This window comes from Ochotona princeps, chromosome 5 (genome assembly GCF_030435755.1).
Source record: "Ochotona princeps isolate mOchPri1 chromosome 5, mOchPri1.hap1, whole genome shotgun sequence".
NCBI lineage: Eukaryota > Metazoa > Chordata > Mammalia > Lagomorpha > Ochotonidae > Ochotona > Ochotona princeps.
Genome location: NC_080836.1, coordinates 55,594,947 through 55,619,109, shown reverse-complemented (window position 1 = coordinate 55,619,109; position 24,163 = coordinate 55,594,947). Strand labels below are relative to the sequence as shown.

Here is a 24,163-nt window from a genome sequence, read left to right as displayed (position 1 = left end):
TCAGGTTGCTTTTTAACCTAATTTAAATGTATTAAGGCTGAATAAATTTTAATTCAATTTCTGACAGTCAGTAGGTATATTTAAAACAGTCCACAGTTTCTAGGGCTAGCAGCTACCACTGTATTTATTCAATGGTTCAATGGCACTGATACACAATGTTCCATTCTCACAGTGGTACATAACAGTGTACACTACACAGCATGAGTCTGCAACAATGCTAATCAGTGCATACCAGCAATCTTAGCAAGAGAGGCTGAGGATTACAAAAACGTAACAGCACACTGTACACAGTACACTGTGCTCAACAGTACAGTCTACAAATACTATACAAGCAAACAATTAAGTTTTGACAGTGATGACAATAAACACAATATTTCCAATTACAGAAAAAAACTAATACAGGGTTACTCATCTGTTGAGCAACTGCTAAAGCGATAAAGCAAATTTACTAATGTGTAAAACTTAGAACTGGTAAATGAATAAGCTGAAACTCCAGGCAAGAAATGCATCTATTCTTTGAATATAAATTAACTGAATGTCTAAATGAAATGGTAAGGGATTTTTAAAAATATAACAAATACAGATACACACAGAACATAATAACCAGTACCTGACTTCTAAAACCCTGAGGCCTAAAAAGTTTGATGAAGTTTTAACATATTAAATAAACACATTTATCTCTCTAAAGTTTCAAAACATTTATTAAAATGATAGAAAAACAGGAAAGGCATAAATACAGAAAGGCCTACAAAATGGAAGAAGTGGCGAAAGCAGACCAAAGATGTCAACCAGAGATTTATATGTAAGCCAGAAAGCAGCTTTAGCAGGGCAGAGGAAACGGAAACCTGAGTGCAGCAGAAAAGAAAATCAATACATTTGCATCACAACAAAGAAGATTCCAAAATTGGAAGCACCAACTTGCACAGAGGGCAGAGGTGAGGTACGGGATGCAGAGAGAAAGCTCGGGTGAAAAACTGTACAAATATCAGAGAACCAGCCCTTCCTCAATCTGGCAGGAAACAGAAGTTTATTCTTTGACGAAATCAAACCCGAGAGGCTCCTGACCCAGGGCCCGGAGCACAGGAGAAGGCAGTGGGGCGAGGCAGCTCACCCAGAAGAGCAAGCCTAAGGTGAAGTACACACACACCCACTGCAGCGCCCCACAGCGCCTCTCTCCTCAGCAGCTCCCAAACACACGATACCTCTCCGGAGAAAAACACATACAGACACTGCTGGGTTGAGTAGGGCAGGGAGTGGAGTGGGGACAGGGGCAAGACAAATGACAGCACAACATATCATTAGTCTACTACGACACCCCGAGTAAATAAGGACTTCAACTCCCCGTCAACATTTCAGTTCCTCACTCTTACTTATCAATTGTTAGCAAAGATCAATAATTGACACTATCAAACATAAAATGTACAGTCAAGCAAACCACAAGAAATAGAAGCAGAAAATCCAAAAAACAGGAAATAACCTCAATGAAAAATTAGACTAGTAAATGTGTATTGGGTACTGACTGCTTGCCAAGTATTTGCAAGAGAATCTTGCCCTATGAGACAGGTATAACAACTACTATGAATTTAAGATGAGACCACAGAGGAAGAAATACTAAAAGAGATGATTAAGCAAGGAAATAAAAAAGGGAAGGCAGGATCAAAGGGGGAAAAAGCAAGTCCAGTGCCTGATCTGGTACATACCTAACAAGTGATGACTGTTAGCTCAATGAATGAAAAAACTACATGACAATGTGAACAACAAATTTTTTTTCAAGATTCATTTATTTTTATTGGAAAAGCAGATAAGATTTGTGGACAGAAAGAAAGACAAAAAGATCTTCCACCTGCTTGGGTCCCAAGGTTTTGGGCCGTCCTCAACTGCTTTCCCAGGCCACAAGCAGGGAGCTAGATGGGAAGTGGAGCAGCTGGGAAATAAACTGGCACTCATAAAGGAAGGTGAGGATTTAGTCATTGAGCTATCATGCTGGGCCAGTGAAAAACAATGTGCCATTTATAGTCAACTTCTTTTTTTCTTTTTCAAAGATTTATTTTATTTTTATTGGAAAGGCAGTTCGGATTTACAGAGAAAAAGAGAGTCAGAGAAAAATCTTTTGGTTCACTTCTAAAATGGTTGCAATGGAAAGAGCTGAGCTGCTCTGAAGCCAGTAACCAGGAGTTTCTTCCAGGTCTCCCATGTGGGTGCAGGGTCCCAAGGCTTTGGGCCATCCTCTACTACTGCTTTCCCAGGCCACAAGCAGGGAGCTGCACAGAAGTGAAGCAGCTGGGACAAGAACCAGAACCCATACAAGATGTTGGAACTAAAACAATATATTTTAATTGGGAGCTGGTATTGTGGTTTAACGGATTGGGAGGCCACCAGAAATGCCATCATTCCATAGAGTCCCCAGTTTGAGCCCCAGTTGCTCCGCTTCAATCCAGCTGCCTGCTATTGTATACCTGAGAGAGCAGAAGACAGCTGTTGTAGCCATTTGAGAAATGACTTAGATGGGAGATCTCTCTCTTTCTCACCCTCTGCCTCATAACTGCCTTTCAAATAAGTAAAATAAATCTTTAAAATTTATATGCAGTTAAATCTCCAATAATGAGAAACAAAAATAAAATGCAGTGAACCATTAATGTAACATTTATAGCCTTCAAAAGCAAATGATATCACTCTTCAACTGAACTTTATAATTTATTTTTATTTTTATTAGAAAGATCAGATTTATAGAGAGAAGCAGACACAAAAAGATCTTCCATCCACTGGTTCACTCAAATGGCCACAACAGCTAGAGCTGAGCCGATCCAAAGTCAGGAGGCAGGAGCATCTTCCAGGTCTCTCATGCAGGTGCAAGGTTCCAGGGCTTTGGGCCATCCTCTACTGCTTTCCCAGGTAATAAGCAGGGACCTGGATGGGAAATCAAATTGCAAGGACACGAACCAGTGCCCATATAGAATCCTGGCACTTGGATGGTGAGAATTTAGCCACTGAGCCATTGTGCCAGATCCTCAACTGGAATTTTCATACTAAAGTCCAAAAGACATTGCTCATCCGGAATCCTCTATAAAGACTACCAAATAACATTAAAGCAATATATACTAAATGTAGAATTGCCTTTTGTGTGTTTGTTTACTCTTAAGTCCTATGCCTAAACGTTACAGTTGGGCTGCACAAGGCTAGTTTATTTGTTCCATTGTGAAGATTCATAGTGCACTAACTTGACAGAAGAACACAGTTTTGAATATATAAGACAAATCAATACATAATTTAATATACAGGAAAACAAATCAATACATATTTGAATATATAGGAAAATAAATCAATGCATATTTGAATATACAGGAAAACAAATCAACACATATTTACTGAGTACCTACTATGTATCAGGGACAATATAATCACAGAGTACAGAAAAGTTAACATAAAGTATGAGAGCTCGCAGAGTTTACATCCTAACAGAGACACATGACAAGCAAATAATCCAGAAGCTATGTGTGGTAATTCCTGCTACTTACAAATTTAAAGAGTTATCAAGGTATGGCTATCAAATACAAAGTGGTCAGGTAAAGTCTCAACAAGGGAACTTGTGGATAAACCAAAAAAGGTCTGGAAGTAAGCCATGTACCTACCCAGAGGAATAGTCCAAGTTCAAAAGCATAAACAGGTTTGTGTATCAACTAGCCCGCTTTAGGAATAGTGTTCATTATATAGGAGTTAGAAAATTAATAGTAAAACATGCATGCAGAGAGGAAACCAAAAGTTCATGCAGGGACATTTGTAGGTAATAGCTTTTACTCTGAGTGTGGCAAGGAATCATCAGAAGGTGTTAAGCTGAGGATTCTGGGAATCTGACTGACATATTAAAGGACTACAAACAGCTGTACATGGATTAAACTATAGCGGGTATTGCCATGAAAGCAGGAAAACTAGTCAGGAGTGCTTTGTAATGACTCAAGCAAGAAATGAAGACAGCCTGGAGCGGGGGTGGAAGGTGCGGTCAGTCATGGAATGTAGGAACTCAGATTTTGGTTTTATATTTCTAAAATAATTTAAAATGTTTACCTATTTATAAATTTAAAAGGGAGAGTGAAGAGGGAGAGAAGGGAAGAAGTGGCAGGGAAAAGACTGCCTACCTGCTACTTTATTCCCCAAATACCTTCAACTACAGGTCTGGTCCTGGCCTAAGTCAGGAGTTGGAACTCTATCTGGATCTTGACCCATACAGGTAACAGAATTCCAAGCACTTGGGCCATCAGCTGCTGTTTCCCAGACACATTTGGCAGTAACTTGGACCGGATGTAAAGAAGTCAGGACTCAACTTCAATATAGGACGTTCCAAATGGCAGCTTATGTGCCATAATGACAACCCCTTGGTTATATTTTTAAGGGAAGATGAAGAGAATTTGCCAAAAACTCAATGTGGATACAGGATAAAGAACTCCCAAGACAATTCAAAGTTTCTGGCACACACAACTAGAAAGACAAAACTGCTATTTCCCAAGATAGGAAAAACTGAAATCAGCAGGTATGGTAGTAGAAAAGGGATATAACTTCTGACAGGAAATGAGTAAAAAACAACTCTGTTCCTTTTTCTGAGTCAGAATTGTAAACTAAAGGTGCAGCTATATGTTCTGAAAGCCACGTTCTATTTAAAAAAAAAAAAAAAGGTTTATTAACCAAAAAAAGTTGAAAAACAATGCTAACATCCATATGGAAACACAAGAGATCCCAAATAGCTAAAGCAACCTTAAACAACAAAAACAAAGGCAAAGGCATCAAAACACCAGATTCCAAGACATACTACAGGGCAGTTCTGATTAACACAACCTGGCACAAGAACAGACATGGAGACCAATGGAACAGAATAGAAAACCCCAAAATTAATCTACCTATCTACAATCAATTTATCTTTGACAAATAAACAAAATCCTAATGATCTGCTAGCCTGATCAAGTTTCTTTATCTCATAAGCTTTCTCATTTTCAAATAAGACAATTTATTTGGCATTTCAATTGAAATGCTATATGTAAAACACTCTACAGAATTCAATCAATATAAAGTATTATTAATATTTAGTACAAAGGGATTCAAAAGGGTTGTAGAAAACTGAAATTTATAGACAACATGCATTTCCATGTAATTTTTGAAGCCTTTTACAGGAATAGTACTAGCAGTAATAAATACTTGACCATATGCACGGGAAGAAACTCTACTTGAACTTAGTGACTTTTTAAAAAAAAAGCCATTATTATTGAATGCCTCCATATGAGAAAAAGGTAATTTAATACATACCAGAATTTAATTTTCTCTATTTCTCTAAAAGCAACATAGCAAAATTGTGCACTAACATAAAAAGCAATAGTGAAAAGATAAAGCAATATAATTTTCCCCAAACAAGGTACTTTTGAAAGTAATTAACACAAGCCAATGTATGACTCACACACTTTCAATGTATATAATTATATAAGATCTTTTCTAACAAAGCAGAAACCAAGTGACGTCAAGTTTTACTTTGAGTAATTTTTCGAAGCTCTGCATGCTGATGAAACCGATGGATGAACTGCTAAAAGATCTCCCCCTCCAGAACATGAGCTCTAGTAGGGCTCCCAGACCACATGTGTCTTGCTCAATATTCCATCCTCTGCACACAGTAAGTTATCAAAACAAGTCATAGACATTCCTAACAACAAATACAAACATACCTTAAGTCTATAGAAAATTAGTAGGCTACCATAAAGATTAGCATTTTACAATGGCATAGAACCAAACCTCAATGCTTTAAAAGCTTACATGTTAGGGCCCACATTCTGAAAGCAATAGAAGATAACCAGAATAGGATTAATTTATTTACAAATTATAAATTACATATAAAAAGAATTTATTTACTACAAGTGAAACTTGTGGGGTCAAACTTCTATGGAAAACAGTTATAAAATATTCAAAAGGCATACAAAAAAATAATTTTTGTAACCCAAGAAACTAAAATGATAGTGGAGTTCACTAAACATTTAGATCTGAAAGGAAGCTACTTTTTCTGAGGTCTTCCTCAGAAATGGCAACATTTGTTGCTTACAGAATATATACCTAGACATATATATAAAGAGAAAAATAAGAAAACAATTAAAGTCCTCAGGATAAGTGAAATTGCAGATGGCAATATATTCATAATTTCATTTTAATGAACTAACAGTGATAATATTAAATCATTTGTTAGTGAGCAGTACCAACTATCTTCTTTATTCCAAAGAATAAAATGAACATTTCTCTTACAAATTACTTACAATAATATGAAAACTCTTTAAGAAAAATAAAAGCAGCACTGTTTGCCAATAGAAGTACAAAATAATTCAAGATTCTGAACAATTATTCTTATTAAATAACCTTAAAAGACTACTTTACAGTAACTAACACTACAGAATTTAACAGATTATAAACGTGGCTTCCAAATTATATAAGTCATATTAATAGCCCTTCAAATCAACTAGGGAACAATCCCTTGCAGTCCAACCAGGTAAAGCTCTCCTTAAAAAGCAGATCTTGGACCAGGCTGAATCAGTTCACGTCATCCACTGCCAAATCCAAGCACCGGAACAGAGTGTGGGTCGAGCCAGGTTCAGTCGCAACAAAAACCAGTCCACAATACAGAATGGCCAGGGTGAGGTTGCCTGTACCGGATGTGACTGCAGCGCCCATCCAGCACGCGTGAGAACCAGGAACGGCGGGGAGGCGGGCAGAGCCAGCAGGGGAATAAGCGGTGGTTCCCTTGCTGGACAGCTACTCCCACTGGAGAGCGTGGGCTGGGATGGGGACAGACCAGACTAGACAGGGCTGTAACACCTGTGGGCCTCGTGGACTAGATTAGGGAAAAGCCAGGCTGGGCTGATTATTCCTACTGGTGCAAACAAAATTAGAGCGGGTGAGGGTTGTTGGGGCTTAGCTGCAGCATCAGCTGGCAGAAGCTGGCACTGAGGCTAATTCTGTCAAGTCAAACCACAGAACCACCTGGAGAGTGCATAATCCAGGAGTGAGAGAGACCTGGGAGGGAAATAGCTCCTCCCTCTTGGGTCACCACTACCATGGGAGGGCATGAAAACTAGGACGGGGGCTGGGGTGGCTAGACAGAGAGGCACTCAACAACATCCGTGAGGGCTGGAGAGTTGAGCTGGTTAGATGGAAATAAGCTTCAATACCCATCGACATGTACGAGAGCCAAATGGGATGTGGGACAGACTGGACTAGTCTGCTACACAGACTGGCAAACCAGGGTAGAGGGTGGGCCAGGTGAGAGTTACTGTGGGTCGCTCCGACTAGGCTGCAGCTCCCACTGGTTTATGTGAGGGCCGAGTATGTGCTGGCCAGAACCAGGCTGGACTGCAACACCCATTGGTTCCAGTGCAAGTCGGGATTGAAACCAGAACCCACCCAGCAATTGCAACCACCAGCTGATTGGGGTGATGGACTGTGCCGGGCCCTGTACTTGCTAGTACATACAAGAATCTGGTCTGGGAACACCTCAGACAAAGTTTCTTTGGGGATCTCCCCAATCGAACTGCTGGACTCAGAACCCTAACCAAGAAAAGACAGAGACAGAACAGGTCAATCAACCACCTCAGCTATACGTTGGCAGCGAAACACCGGACAAATGGAGACTCTAAGATGGACTATGTCAATCAGTGGATTCTTCAACGACCTCATCGTGCTTGGAGTGGCGAGATTGGCAGTGATTCCTAACTGGTGAACTATCAAAATCACTTGAGCAAGTATCTCGGAGCATTCCCCACATCTGGGACCTGGGGTGGGTGGGAAACTGGGTGGGGCTTCTCCCTCAATATCTCCTTTACCTCAGATATATGAAGGAAACAATGTGAAAATAATAGTCTTACCCACTTTCCTATAGCTTTTGTACCTTTTTACCCTAATTAACTATGTAAAGATTGTCAAAAATATAATAAAAAAAAAAGCAGATCTTGGGTTTTCTTTTCAGGACAAAGCTTCTATTCGTTGTATAATTAAATTTGAACAATTCTATGTAAGAATTCACTCAGAACTATTCTCAAGCAGGCAATGCCATTTTCAGGACACAAAATGGAAATGGTTCTGAATATTAATTCATATCCTGTTTCACAAGGGCACAAAGGGAAATCTGTGACAACAACTGAAGAATTATTTTCCACGTTACTGAAGAGGCATGTTTTAAAATTAAAAACCATGAACAAATCTATCCACAAAATAATTCATTTTTATATCAAACAGCTGCAGATCATGTAATTGAAATAATATATCTAAGGTTACAAATAAAAAGTGTTAGGTATCATTCTTAAACTGACAGATTAAGTTCCTAATCCAGTTACTGTAATAGCCATATTTGTAGTTTAACATAAATTAAGACCTTAATTATATTTGTGACTTTTTAAACAAAATAACAAATTCCTTTGTACCTGTGAATGTAATTTATAGCAAAGCCAAGTTCATTTTCCAAACCAATCTATTTCACACTGCAGAAGTACTCTGGTATAATGGTCTAATGCAATTCTTGTTGTAGAATGTTGCAAGAGTAGATCCACTAAAAGCACAGAAGAGGTTTGAAGATAAATGAAGATGCTATTCATTCAAGGGTAATTTCATCTTAGAACTATATGAAAGATGTTTCACTCACACGGGGTACTGTATGGCCTCAAATTTAAGTGTATTTTCAGCTCAAATATAATGCTGCTAGATCGATTATGTTGATACTGTGTATCTAATAATGAAGAATTCTAGCCTTTTCTGCTTAGAAAATTGACTCATTTTTTTTATCTTACTACTACATCTTTATTGTTCTGTTTAACAGCAGCAAATTTTTTAATCCTGCTTGCTATTCACTTTTCAAAAACAACAACAAAAATGAGTATGGTTGCTACACTAACTTGCAATCTCTCACAACTATAGAAGTGCTAATTTTTGCTAAGTTAAATAAATACATTAACAAGTCATTACCCTGTATAACCATTTTACATTATTAACTGATTACTAAAAATGGCAATGCTAATAGTCACCTAATTCTATACTGAATACACAATGCTTCATAGCCACAAATCCTTCAAGACTAATTTAAATGTTTTACATACACCAGTCCATTTGTATCAAGAGACCAGCATTAATATGGTTTTTTCAATCTGCTAAATTATGTTTGCAATTTAAGTTAACAGTTATACACTTACATCACTTCAGGTATTATAAGTATAAATCATTGCTTGCTTTAAATACTTCTAGTATATAAATAATAATGCAATGTAAGATAATTAATATGCAGAACTTAAATTCTGTGGCAACAAGAAAACATCTGCAACCTCTATTTTGCTTCTCTCAACACTAAGAACACCTCACAAATTCCCTTATCTGATCAATGCTCATTAAAGCCTCTTTGCCCTTAGCATTCCTTTCCTTCTCCTAACCCTCAGAGTAAATAAAAATAAAAGCTTCGTATTGAAGAGGACAGTAAAAATGAGACAAGAAAACTATCAAAAATCTACAATTTCAAACTTTATAAAACTTTTTTAAAGCCATGTACCTTCCAAAATTCATTTTCATAAAAAACTTGTTAATTCTCTACTATAACACATCCACTGGGTTCAGCCTACTTTTATTTATATCAGGCTTAAACTGATACTTTAAAACTTTCTATAACCTTCAATAACTTATTTAAAACAAAATGGACTCAATCAAACCTAGAGTTCAAATTCATTTCCTCTACAACTCTGCAGGTAAGCTGTCTATGGTGGCCACATAAATGGCTTGACAAGTATATCGCACCTGGATTTGCATACTTACAGCTGTTCTCCAACGCTACCACCAATCAGCAGCCCCAAAAGACAGAGATCCTTCTGCTCTCCTCCAAACATTACACTAGGCTATTACCATGTAACCGCTAATTAATATGTCCACCTAAAAAGCATCATTTGCTAAAAGGAAAAAACAAAGGTCAGCTAAGTATTTATCAGCAGATCTGACACATTAGTGCTCATGATCCAGTATTAATGGAGTCTACAAAAATGCTGACTTTTTAAAAGTGATATAACATATTCAACAGAAATAAAATAGACCTTCTTTTTTCTGTTGTTTCCCATTCATGTTTAAAGTGCTTACTCACCAAGGGTAGGAGAAAACAAAAATATAAAATAGTCCCATTACCCTTAGCTCAAATGTTATTTTTTACTTAAAGTAAAAGATACAATCAACCAGAAAAGACATCAAAAGCAAAAGCAGTTACAACAAAAACACACAAATGAAACTTTATAACCTAAGAAGCTTCTGGTCAATAAAGTAAGGACACAACCAATAGACTGAAAGAAATTGCTTAAACACTACACAACAGACTAACATCCAGGATCTACAAAGAACTGCAGAAAATCAACAGCAAAATAAAAAATCCAGTTAAGAATTAGGCAAAGGAGAGCCCAGAACACTAGCCTTGTGGGTAAAGCCCTTGCATTGCACTCGCCAGAATCTCATATAACCACCAGTTCCAATCCCAGCTGCCCTGCTCCCCATCCAGCTCCCTGCCTGTGGTCTGTGAAAACACTAGAGGATGGCCCAAAGCCTTGGGATCCTGCACCCAGGTGGGTAACCCAAAAGAGACTCTGGACTCGTGGCTTCGGATAGGCTCAGCTCTGGCTGTTTTGGTTAGTTGGGGAGTGAATCAACACATAGAAGATTTTTCTCTTTGTCTCTCCTCCTTTCTGTATATCTGACTTTCCAATAAAAAGAAAATATTTTAAAAAAGAAATAGGCAAAAGAAATTAACAGATATTTCCTAAAAGATTAATTTTAAAGGGCTGATAAACACATGGGAGAGAAAAAAGCTAAGGAAATAACCCAAATGCCCATCAACAACTGAATGCATAAAGAAACTGTGGTGCATTTATTCCATGGAATACTACTCAGCCATAAAAATGGAAATCTTCCCATATTTACAACAGAATGAATCCAGCTGGAATCCATTATGTTTAGTGAAATAAGCCAGGACCAAAAGGGCAAATATCATATGTTCTCTGAGTTCAAAACACACACACATATATATATATACTAACTATACAAGGGAGATTATCTTATGGAGAAGTATTGAAGTAGTAGTTATACACAGTACACATTTCTACTACCAAATAATAGTGGGACTCCCATTGGTAACTTACAAATACACCTTTACACTACAACACTGTATTTTCTGTTTTCCTATACTTACCATGTCATGACGCATTTCAATATGAGAAAGTTAAGCTTCAAACCATGAATAATTGTGCTTTCACAACACCATGGGGACAAATAGTGGAAGGGGAAATTGGAGAGGGAGGAAGAGCAAGAGAAAGGATGAACTCTTGTGCTTATGAAACTGTATCATGGAAAATGGATAAATAATTAATAATTTTTTTGGAAAAGTAGGATTAGCCTTCTCATAAAGCATTCTAATAATGATGATCAGTTTGAGACATTCTAAAATATAAATTCAAATTTCCATAATAGCTGGATTAAGCCCAATAAAAAAAGGAAATTTAATTTTTTAATGCTTACTATGTCAAATGAAATTCGAAAATTTACTAGAAAGTAACACATTATTACATAAAGACACTCACAAAATATGTATGTATGTTAATCTTAGAAGGGAAAATAGGTGGCAATTCTACATGTAATATCATCTCACACTTCTATTGCTTTTATTTTTTAAAAGAATTTCCCACTTATTACCTAAATTGAACACTCTAATAATAACATAACATAGGTAGAACCACCTCTATTTCATTTCAAAGATCCAAAAGCTAAGAGAAGTTTATCTTTCACGCCTTAATGAAAACTACAAAATAGAAGATGCTACTTGCTCAGCAATGTCAGGAATGATTTGTGATTAAATGTTCGCTAAGTCTGAAATAAAATTCAAAGATTGGTGTCACCAGGCAAGTGAAGTGCTGTGAGCTGGGTACTCAACTTGGGTTGCACTGCCACTGGCCAACTACGACTTAGGTAATTTTAGAATCACTGTTGAATCTCCCTGCCTTACCTTCCTAATCTATATGAACATCTGAATAAAAATGCCCAGTTCCTATGGTACCTCTGTGAGAGGACAGTGATGTGCTATCAGAAAATTCAATGAGTTAACAAGAACTGAGGGCTCAGCATAGCAACAAGCACATGGCGCATCCAACCAGCGCGGTCATGTTTTGTTTCCCTCTACAACCTGTAACACTATTGCCTTGTTTGGGCAGAGAATCTCCTAAGCTTTAATTTTCAAATCTTTAAAATGAGGATAAAAGCGGCCAGCATGGTGGCTCAACAGGCTAATCCTTCTACCTGCAAGCGCCAGCATTCCACATGCCAGCCAGTTCGTGTCTCGGATGCTCCAATTCCAATCCAGCTCCCTGACTATGGCCTAGGAAGGCAGTGGTGGATGGCCCAAGTCCCTGCGACAGATTTGTGGGAGACCTGAAGGAAGCTCCTGGCTTCAGATTAGCTCAACTCAGTCGTTGCAGCTATTTGGGGGGTGAACCAGTGGATGGAAGATCTTTCTCTCTGTATATTTGCCTTTCCAATAAAAATAGATTAATCTTAAAAACAAACAAAAAAGAGGGTAACAATAGTGCCCTGTGTTAGGGTTTGGGTAAGGACTGCAAGAAGCTCTTTGTTCAGTCCCTTTCACAATAAAAGCATTCATTAACTACTGCATTTTAAGGTAAATCTGCAGTATTATTGAAATAACATTTAATTTGAATTAAAGCATTCAATACTAATTTTAAAATAGGAAATAATAATTATAAAAATTAACAATGTTCTCAGATACAAAAGTGTCTCTAAAAATTCTTACACATAGTATTTAAATTATGTTGGCATTTTTAGCCATTAAGCTTCCATTCCTCCAGCTGACATTGACCATGCATATTTCTGTCAAAGAATCAGGAGAGAAGGAAATAACCAACAGTATCTATCACATATTTACAACACATAATGTGCTTTTCAAATATGTTAGCACATTCAATCTACCCAAAACCCAATCAGATTGTTTCCATTATATCTCCATTTTATGGACCAAGAAACAAGGTGTTCTATTTACACTATGCTACATTTAGAACGGAGACCAACTACTCCATCTAAAAAGACAAAAGACAGCATACAGGCAACCAATAAAGACATAAAATGCTTAAGAAAAATAAACATTTTTAAAGAAAATGTGTATAATTCATACATACTTCACCCTACTGTATTATCTACACCTACATGATCCAATACAAGAGCCACCAACCACAAGTGGTTCCTGACTATGTGAAATACAGCTGCATAAACTGAGATGTGCTGTAAGTATAAACATCAGATTTTAAACTTTAAATGGAAGATAGGCAGAACATCTGATTAATGAATTTTATATTGATTGTAACTACAAATGACAGTATTTGGATATACTGGACTAAATATAAAATATATTATTAAAATTAATTTCACCTGTAACTCTCACTTTTTTAAAAGGGCCAATATTTTACACTTATTGAACAATCAGTTTAGGTTTAGCAGGTAAGAGGAAAAATAAAAAATTATTTTAATCAACGTAAGCTTAAGTTCTTCAAAGCAGAAGCATTATAGAACAGAAGATTTGTCTTTTTCTGTGTGTCTGTGAATACTACCCACACACCTACTTCATAGAAGCCAGAACACACAAGTCTAATCCTTCACTATATCCAACATATGAGATTACATTAGGACCAGACAAATACTTCAGGTATTTATCAATACTTTTTGGATAAGGGAAGGAAAGTAAAGACAAGAGGGAAGTAACAGCCACAGGCATAAAATTTATCTTTTTTTAAACTGAAATCGTAACGGTTTCCTTAATCAAAAACGATCTAACCACTTAGCTTCAAGGGTATAGTAAATTCAGTGTCCGCATGGTAAGTAAGATTTGAAATTCCAGATGACTTAACTTGTAGGCTATTAAAATATCTGATGCTCAGTATCTTCTATCTCCTAGAAAATATCCAGTTTATAGATACCTGTCACATTGTTTTGATCAATTTTATACATCAAACCTGATGTCTTTAACTGATTTTTCTAAACACATGCTGGCACACCAGATAGGAGAAAATTACTCTATAAAGCTTACATCAGATATCTGGAGAATTCACATTTATAGTCATGGCTACTATCAGCTGTCAAACCAAAGAATATTGAAGAAAACCAAGAATTTTTAATATATGCTGGTTAATTTATCATCTAAGTGACATATATAGCATAAAATAACCAAAATGGTTAAGCAAAATCTTACATTTTAAAAGGTCTCTTCTTTCTGGTTTTATTTTTAATAAAAACTATGATTTGAGGAACCATGATGAGAAAGTAAATTAGTGGGAAGCATAAAAACAGAATTGATAAAGTACACAGTAAAATTTATTTTTTTTCTTCCCTTTCCTGGGTTATTTTAAGTGTTAATTTTTCAGTGGCAATATGTTCACATCCAAGCTTGGATTTGAAGCTGTTAAACCATCTTCTATTCCAGGTTTCTCTACCCTGACACTATGTACATTTGGGACCAGATATGAATCTTTGCTGTAAAGGGCCTGGTTTATACATTTTAGGATGTTTAGTAGCCTCACCTTCCCAAAAATGTGCACACATTACCAAGTGTCTTCTAGGGGATGAAACATCTACACACTATAGAAATACAGATCTATTCCTACCCAAAATGCTTCTGTTTTGGTGAAAAATGCTGTGATGTGTCTAACTTACTATTTTATGTAGTTGTAAGGGTACTTCATAGGGGATCCCCACATAGCTTCAGTATGAATACAGGTAAATGTGCTGAAATTATATGCAAAATAGCCTGGGTTGTTCTTAACTATGTGTGTACTTTGGCATTTCTGGAAAATATTCTGTAGCTTTGTCAGATCCTGAATTATCCTCAAAATGACCATTGAAAAAGAGGTTAGGAATCAGTGCTTCAACAAAAAATATTTACTGTACCCTGAAGTTCTTTTCAAAGATCTACCACTCAAAGTACTTAATTGACAGTCAGTAACTTACTAGTGCTATTATCAGCCAAAACTACTTCTACCACACTTACAAACCATTCACCCAACAAACATTCATAGCATTCTACGTGTTAAACATATGCTAGTATAGCATTTAAAAGCTCAACTTCAAGTCAATCTCCCTCATCTAAATAAATAAAATGATGACAAGTAACAATACAAAGTCAATATTTATCTCATATTACTGATAATTTCTCTTATCAAAAGGTAACATTAAAAAGGGAAAATACTGGTTAACAACAGTAGTATCTAAAGACAAAATAAAGGTAAATAAATACACAATTTTGATTCTCAGTAAGATATAAAAAAGAAACTTAAAAGATAGGATGAATATTCATCCAAAGCACATTTCTTTTCATCTTTTCCTTCCTCCCCTGCCTTAAACAAGGAACACGGAATTATATCTATTATATTTCCATAAAGAATGACAATATCAAACACTGTTATTAAGCCCATGGGATAGCAACTTAAATATAAATATAAACAAGATGATCTAAAACTAAGTCCTTAAAATGTAACAAAAACTTAAAAAACAGGTCCTTCACTTCCCTTGCTTTCTATCCTCAAGAAGCCCATAGTCAGCTCAACTAAATACGTGTGCCTTAGATTTCTCTTTTGAGTTATCTTTTAGAAGCTATACATTAATATCCTCTTTGTGATTCAAACCTTCAACTAAGTGAATAGCAGCTAAGCATATAAAATGTTTGAACAGCTACATTATCGTTCTAAAACCTACACAAACATTTCTTTTTGTAAAGCAAACAATCCCCAAGTATCCTATTCTTTCATATACAGCTTCAAGTTTATAGGGCCACTAATCTTTTTTGGATTACACAACTGTGACATATAACTTGCAGAGCTACTGCATTCAATAAGCGGTTTGGGGATAATAAACTCTCATGTAATCAATAAATATAGAAGAAATACCTAGAAAAAATATGTCTGCATCAAGATTATCAAACGAATTAAGGCTAGCCAGAGCACAATGAGCAGAATAAAGCTTAAAAATATGCAGCAAATCAATCTTTACAAATAAACAGACAGTAATTCTGAGTCCTAAATGAACATCGCTCTAATTAATCAATACCATACCTAGCCAAAAGCAAAACGGCACAAACACCTAGAATGTGCACAGTATACAAGGTGACTTTTACAAGCAGAATGAATAATGACGAGTTTTGTTTATTTTACATACTGACAACAATTAACTGAACAACATATAATAAAACTATCATCACAGAAAAGTGATGTTATAGTGATAATGGTAAATTACACCAAACAATTTAATATATATTCTCAGGCTTTCTGTCATGGGAAAAAAAATTGCAGTTCAAAATAATGCAAATCACCTAAGACGTAAAAAAACTACATAAATTAGATTATTTACATATTTACCTGCACAGCAAGAGAAGCTGCATTGTCAGAAAGCAAAATTTGCTCTCCTGTGGAAAAACAATGAAGGAGTCAAAAGCATAACTACTAAACAAGTCAAATATAGTTATATTTTTATTTTAAAAAACTATTCTCATGTTCATTAACAAAAAAACAGCCTATCACTATATGTAGCTCTATACCAATGCTACTGTATAATTATGATTTTGACTAAATTATTATAGAATGTAAATAATGATGAAATAGGATTATTTGCTATCAAACCATCTGATCATTTATTGCATTTTATCAGCAATACTCATAATTAAAATCACTCATTTAAAAAAAATTCATTTTTCAAGGTTTTAAGAATTATTGCTCTTCTTTTCATTAAAATTAAGCAAAATAGTATCTACCCAAACCCCACTAGTTAAAAGCAAAAGCATTCACAATCATATAAAACCAGCTTGCAGTTAATATTGCACAATGTGTCTAGGTCTGTGACACAAAAGAAAGATGACAAGTTCGCTGCAATAAAAATTCCATGCTTAGAAGACTAGAGCTGCTTGCCTATTAGTCTTCATTACTTTGCAGTATTCTGACAACTGTAGCAGGCTGCTGAGCCCCAAATGGGGTCCATAATGTGATCTGATGATATATGAAGAGCTGCTAAAGGGAGCCTGAACCATCCTAGCCCATACATTTTAACAGTTCCTTTTTACTGAGAGCCCACTTTACCACAGGACTTCAAAAATCTGCTGTCTCAGCTATTGGTGCAGTAAATCTGCCAAGTGTTCCTGCAACCACATCATTTTACACTGCCTACAGCAGCCAATATAATGAGTCAATAATAAAGTAAGGACCTTATAGGCCATGAAGAGTTGGTTTACACTAGTAGATACAAGTTTAGGTAAAACCATCTAGACAAATTATACAAGGGAATCTCTATTTCTTATACTCTCTTTGCAGTAAATTATATTACTAAAGGGTACTTTTCGTAATAAATATTAGTTGCTACAATGCCATTTTTAATTGTGAACAAGAACCTACCTTTCAGTTGCTGATATAAGGTAGCATTTTCAGGCCAAGGCTCTGTAGCTGCAGAAACAAAGTCATAATTAGGCACCCAGAACACAAACATAAACTTAAAAGCCTATTATTAATTAACCAATTTAATAAGCATATACATTTGCCCAGAGCACAGTAAAGTCAAATATTGATTACCTTAAATGTGACAACTAATCACCCCAGCAGATTCTAAGGTAACTTGTAAAACTAGGTCAGATATTCTTTTAAATCCATGTTTGGTTTATTATTTGGTGATTGGTTTTAATGAGGAGGAGGAAGAAGATATCTTGCCCAATCAAAAATGAGACTATAAAAAATAAAAGAGCCTAAAAGCTATAATTCCTCTACCCTCCTTCAACATAAACATCCAAAATGCATATAAAATACACATAAAAAGAAACCGATGTTTGATTCACTACAGAAAAAGACAATGAAATAATTTTATAATACTTTATTACAAACTTAACAAAGTAAAATTTCAAACAGATGACATTGTGTAGAATAATCAAATATATATCCCTATCAGGCTATGCATCTTTCCTTTTGAGCCATTAGTATTTAAGATACAGAGGAATGCTGTTGTATCCTAGATATGTCACTGCCTTGACCCCACTACTAAAACTGCACAAAAATAATAAAGAGCACACTGTGATGACATATTAAGTTCCTACTATATGAAATGTACAGTTACTTTTAGGTCTAAAGTAAAGCTAGACTTTGCAGAGGAATCTGTAATTTCTCAACCAGAGAAGACTCTAATTACACAGAATATTAGCAAATTAGCAATAGTTGAGATATGCACTCAATTTGAATATTGTCTAATCAGCTACATTTAAGTAGCAGTGACTCTGCTGATGAAATACACAGGTTATTGTCTGCTGAATTCCTGGATAAAGCCATGAAAGAGCAGAAATCAAGAACTCTAATACAATAACTACATTTGTTCACAGCAGAAAAGCAAATCTGTAACATTTGATAATAATCTGGCAAATTTCCTATTACACCTATACTAATCCAATCTCTGTGATACAATAACAAATCATTGTCTGGAGATTTTTTTAAAAGAAAATTTATACATGTGAAGTTTATTTTTAAATTAATTGTTTAACATATATTAAAACTCCCTGGGCCTGGCACAGTAACCTAGTGGTTAAAGTCCTCACCTCGCACGTGCTGGGATCCCATATGGGTGCTGGTTCTAATCCCAGCAGCCCCACTTCCCATCCAGCTCCCTGCTTGTGGCCTGGAAAAGCAGTTGAGGACAGTCCAAAGCCTTGGGACTCTGCACCCATGTGGGAGACCTAGAAGAAGCTCCTGGTTCCTGGCTTCAGACTGGAGCTCAGTTCCAGCTGTTGCAGCCACTTGGGGAGTGAATCATCGGACGGAAGATCTTCCTCTCTATCTCTCCTTCACACTGTGTATCTGACTTTCCCATAAAAATAAATATAAACATATATAAACAATTATATACATAATTATATATACTTAGATATATAAATACTCCCTGAAGTAAGGAAGAATTCTTTAATTTGCATTTTCTTATGCTTTAGAACAAAAAGAAAAATACATATAGTATTATTTTAAAATCCCAAATATTACCTTTGGTTTGATTTGCTTCAGCTCCAAACAATCAAACTCACAATCATGAATAATACCACAAATCCTGAAGCAAATGGTATACCATACAGAGCTTTGTGTGCCACTACCTACAATATCACACATTTGTATAAAGGCTACTGAATTTCTATGCATACACTAAGAAGGCAATGAAATTAAATATTCACTATATTTTGCTATAAATTTCTAACAAAGTAAAATTTCACCAAGACTCCAATAAACTTACATAAAACAATTTTTAAAATGAGTCAGGGAAAGAAAAACAAGCTGATATCAGCAAATTACTCAAAAATAACCTTTTAGGATAAATTGTATCGTCAGCACACCTATACTATTTACATCTATACCAGATACAACACAATGAGGTCCATTCATTATAAGATCCTAAACCATTGAAGATTCAATTTTATGCATTATATTAATCTTAAGGCAACAAACAGAAATAAAATGTATAACGTTTTCAATATTAAAGCTTAATTCTTGGCAGGCACAGATGTGTTGCCTGCATCTATATATTTCACATTGTTTTGCATACAGTTGTTATTCAGTAACTATGTATGGAAAGAGAAAAGACAGATATTTGATTAAACCTGTCACATAATCCCTTAAACATTCTGGTTAATAAGTTTTATTGAATGTAGTATTATCATCTTGTTAAGGTAGCAGGGTGTACTAATTAAATAGTCTGGTAATTTTAATTTTTGCTTAGCTTGTGTACATATTAGATATGGATTACAAATGTTCAAAACAATGGAACAAAAGGATTAAATATACTGAATATGAGTACTATGATAATAAAGAGTTTACTTCACTAATTTGTAACATAACAGAATTTTCACATTAAAAGAAATTTGTGTGTTTGGTAATAACACTAAAACTTATTTCAGGAGCAGGCATTGTGAAACAGTAGATTAAGCCATGGCTTCCAATGCTGGCACCCCATACTAGAGTGCCAGTTCAAATCCCAGCTGCTCCACTTCGATCTAGCTTCTTGCTGACACAGCTGGGAGGCAGGGATGATAGCCTGAGTGCTTAAGTTTGGGTCCCTGCTTCCCACAGAAAAGACCCAGATGGAGTCCCTGGTTCCTTGGCTATGCCTGGCCCCACCCTGACTGTTGTGAGCACTTAGGGAGTGAAACAGCAGACAGAAAATCAATCTCTCTCTCCTCCTTCTCTCCCCCCCCCCCATTTTATCTTTCAAATAAATAAGTAAATCTTTTAAAAACAAGTTCATTCATCATTTTTCTCCAGATGGGATCTAACACATTTGTATAAAAGTAACAGAAATTTTACAACTTCTTATCTGACTGCAAATGAAAACCAAAGAGGCTGCTTACACAATTACCAAAAGCTCTCTTATTAAGAATCAAAAGTTGGATTCTGAGATGAAAGGGGAAAGATTCTGCTTGGTGCAAAATACAAACTGTTTCAACTCAGAAATTTTTATTGACCATGGACTTTGTGGCTTAGCAAATTGAGCTCCTGCCTGCCATGCCAGTATCCCATATGGGTGCCATTTATGGTCCAGCTGCTTCACTTCTGATCCAGTTCCCTGCCTAGGAAAGCATGAGAGGATGTTCCAAGTACTTGGGCACCTGCACCCACATCAAATGGGAGACTTAGATGAAGTTCCTGGCTCCTAGTTTTAGCTTAGTTGAGCCCTCGCTGTGTGGTCATTTGGGAAGTTAATTAGTGAATGGAAGACCTCTCTCTAATTCTACCTTTCAGATAATAAATCTTTTTCTTTCTTATATAAAGATTTATTTCTTTTTATTTGAAAGGCAGAGTTACAGAGCTAAGGGTAGAGACAGAAAAAGAGAGACAGGGAGAGAGATCTTCCATCTGCTGATTCACTCCCGAACTGGGCAAAATGGCCAATCTAGTTGGTTCAAAGCTAGAAGCCAGGAGCTTTTTCTGGGTCTCCCACATGAACGCAGGGGCCCAAGGACCTTGGCCATCAGCACATCAGCACATCAGCAGGGAGTTGAAATGAAAGTAGAACTGTGTTGGAAATGGAACATCTGAACTTAAGCAACATCCATATGGGATGCCAGGGACAATGGTGGAGATTTAACCTGCTACACCATGACATCAGGTCCATCAAATAATAAGTGTTTCTTTAAAAAAAATCGAAAAATAATTCTCAGAATGTAACTCTACCAAAACATATGGTGATTCTTTCACAAATAGAATCTATCATTCAGAAAGAGAAGGCAAACTGAGCAATATAAACCTATATAACCATGTTATTTTAGCAGCTGGGATTCTAGCATATTCTGTATCAGTAGACGATCGATGGTAGGAAACACACAGAAAGCATTCAGATACAGCCAGGCTCGTCGGTGTGTAATCTGTATGATTGTACAGAGCTTGTACATAGAAGATTCCATGCTTGGTTTAGTGTTTTGTTGACATAGCTATGAAAGTCTTATTTTTGAATGAAGGACCTTGAAATTACATTTTGCATTGCTTGCTATGTGTCTATGTAGTTGGTTCTGTGTCCAAGGAAGTCTTCATTGACTCCCAGAATCATTCAAACACTCCCTTCATATGCTCTTGTATGTAACATGCACATCTCTTGGCACCATTTCTTTTTTTTCCCCAAAGTCCTTTTATATCAACATGTTCTTTTTTTTTACTTTCTTTTTTATTATTCATTAATTACATTGTATTATGTGACACAGTTTCATAGGTACTGGGAATTCTCCCCACCCCCTCTCCCCACCCTTCCCCTATGGTGGATTGCTCCACCTTGTTGCATAACCACAGTTCAAGTTCAGTTGAGATTCCCTCTTTGCAAGCATATACTAAACATAGAGTCCAGCATCTTATAGTCCATCAAGTTCCTCGGCTTCTTAGGGAGACCCTGTCTGGTCTGAGGGCAGAACCAGCAGAGTATCATCCCGTTCAATTAAAGGCTCCAACATACCATCAGCAACAATTAACTTCATTGTGGAATTAATTGATATAGTATTGAGTAACCAATATGTTAAAAACAAATGCAATTTCTTAACCACTTTCTGTGGTCACCTCATTGACATTTCAATTTTATTTTTTACACAACATATGACATACATAAAATAACATGTTTTACATAACATCATATCATCTTAAATTAAGGCAAACATGTGGTATCTAAACTTTTGGGATTGGCTCATTTCCCTTAGCATTATGGTTTCCAATTTGGCCCATTTGGCCACAAAGAACTGCATTTTGTTTTTTTTAATGGCTGAGTAGTATTCCATGGAGTAGATGAACCATAGCTTTCTTATCCAATCCTCTGCTGATGGGCATTTTGGTTGCTTCCATGTTTTTGCAATTACTGACTGTGCTGCTACGAACATAGGGGTGCATGTTGGTTTCTCATAAAACAAGTGTTTTGGATATATTCCTAGGAGTGCTATTGCTGGATCATACGGTATGTTGATTTTGAGTTGTTCGAATGTTCTCCATACTGATTTCCATAGAGGCTGAACCAATCTGCAGCCCCACCAGCAGTGGAGTAGGGTTCCCTTTTCCCCGCAACCTCGCCAGCAAGTGCTGTTGGTGCTTTTTTTCATGTGGACCACTCTTACTGGCGTTAGGTGGTACCTCATTGATGTTTTAATTTGGATTTCCCTTATTTTGGCACCATTTCTTACAGACAACAATTTTACACCCATTCAAGTAAACTATTTGATTCTCCACTGGAAAATAAGTACCATTAATGCTTACTGTGTGGAGCCATGCAGTTGGGTCGGATGGCATGGGTGTGTGATGAGCACCGCTTCTCAGTTAGCAAGGCTGCAAGGAGTTTCTGGCAGCGAGGCAAGTCCCGGCAGCATGTCTCTGGTCACCTCATTGCTGCCTCACCCCATTATATGGACACTCAATCACCTCTCTGAGGTTTCATAGAATTCTCTTGAGGGTGGTATTGTTTTTCTGCTAATGTGAAGTGATTCCTGTAACTGGTATGACACCTCAAATTGATCAATCATGTTATGATAAAAACATCTTTAGCGACGTAAGGCTATGACACATAGCTAAAAGTATACAATAGTACAATTGAGCCCACAATGTCTCCAAACATTCTGTTATGCGTCCACTTTTGTCCTGAAGTTTGCCCTAGTATAAGTAATGTTTTCCTTAAGGAATGGCTTGATAATCTCTTGGAACAGATGGCAATCATGGAGGTACAAAGAGTTTATTTACCATGCGCCTCAAACTGTTACAACACATGATATGATGCATTTTAGTTTCTCACCACAGAAAGCAAAAGTATATGGGGCATTTTCTAAAGAAAAACAAATGTGAACCCCCTCAAAATGGCTTGAAATCTCAATCTTCTACTGGCACTTATATTTAGGGAAAGAAAACAGTTTATAAAAACTTCTATCTTATATTGGCACTTATATTTAGGGAAAGAAAACAGTTTATAAAGATAAAAGGAAGGGGCCCGGCGGCATGGCCTAGTGGCTAAAGTCCTCACCTTGAACGCCCCGGGATCCCATATGGGCGCTGGTTCTAATCCCGGCTGCTCCACTTCCCATCCAGCTCCCTGCTTGTGGCCTGGGAAAGCAGTCAAGGAATACCCAATGCATTGGGACTCTGCACTCACGTGGGAGACCTGGGGGCAGAGGTTCCTGGTTCCCGGTATCGGATTAGCGCGCACCGGCCCGTTGCGGCTCACTTGAGGAGTGAAACATCGGATGGAAGATCTTCCTCTCTGTCTCTCCTCCTCCCTGTGTATCTGACTTTGTAATAAATAAATCTTAAAAAATAAACTAAAATAAAATAAAAGGAAGTTTCTTGTAAAGGCCCTCTGTTTGTAGATTGGCTGAGCTGCCTTGATCCCTTTCACTGCCCTTTAACAAAAGAACAAAAAACAATTAAATCAGCACTAGGTGAAGGTGACGGTAATTAATCCATGATTTGATTATAAGATTTAGCAAAGAATCTATGTTATATGCTTTTATAAAATCCTTTCTTTCATGATCTTTTAATTCTGTACTCTTAATATTTTAAGCAATATTAGTTAGTTTGTGTTTAGTAAAAATTGATTTTGAGTATAAGTAAACTACTTG

The 24,163-nt window shown here is 36.5% G+C and overlaps 1 protein-coding gene across 1 annotated transcript in view; it reads right to left on the bottom strand.

The window, feature by feature from the left end:
• MTX2 (metaxin 2) overlaps positions 1-24,163 on the bottom strand; it is a 73,701-nt gene that overhangs the window by 24,767 nt on the left and 24,771 nt on the right. Inside the window, exons 2-3 of the mRNA XM_004577029.2 lie at positions 17,466-17,513; positions 16,440-16,486 (exon numbers count right to left, since the gene is read on the bottom strand). Coding sequence (XP_004577086.1) covers positions 16,440-16,486; positions 17,466-17,513 — 95 coding nt within the window. The remainder of the gene's footprint in view (positions 1-16,439; positions 16,487-17,465; positions 17,514-24,163) is intronic.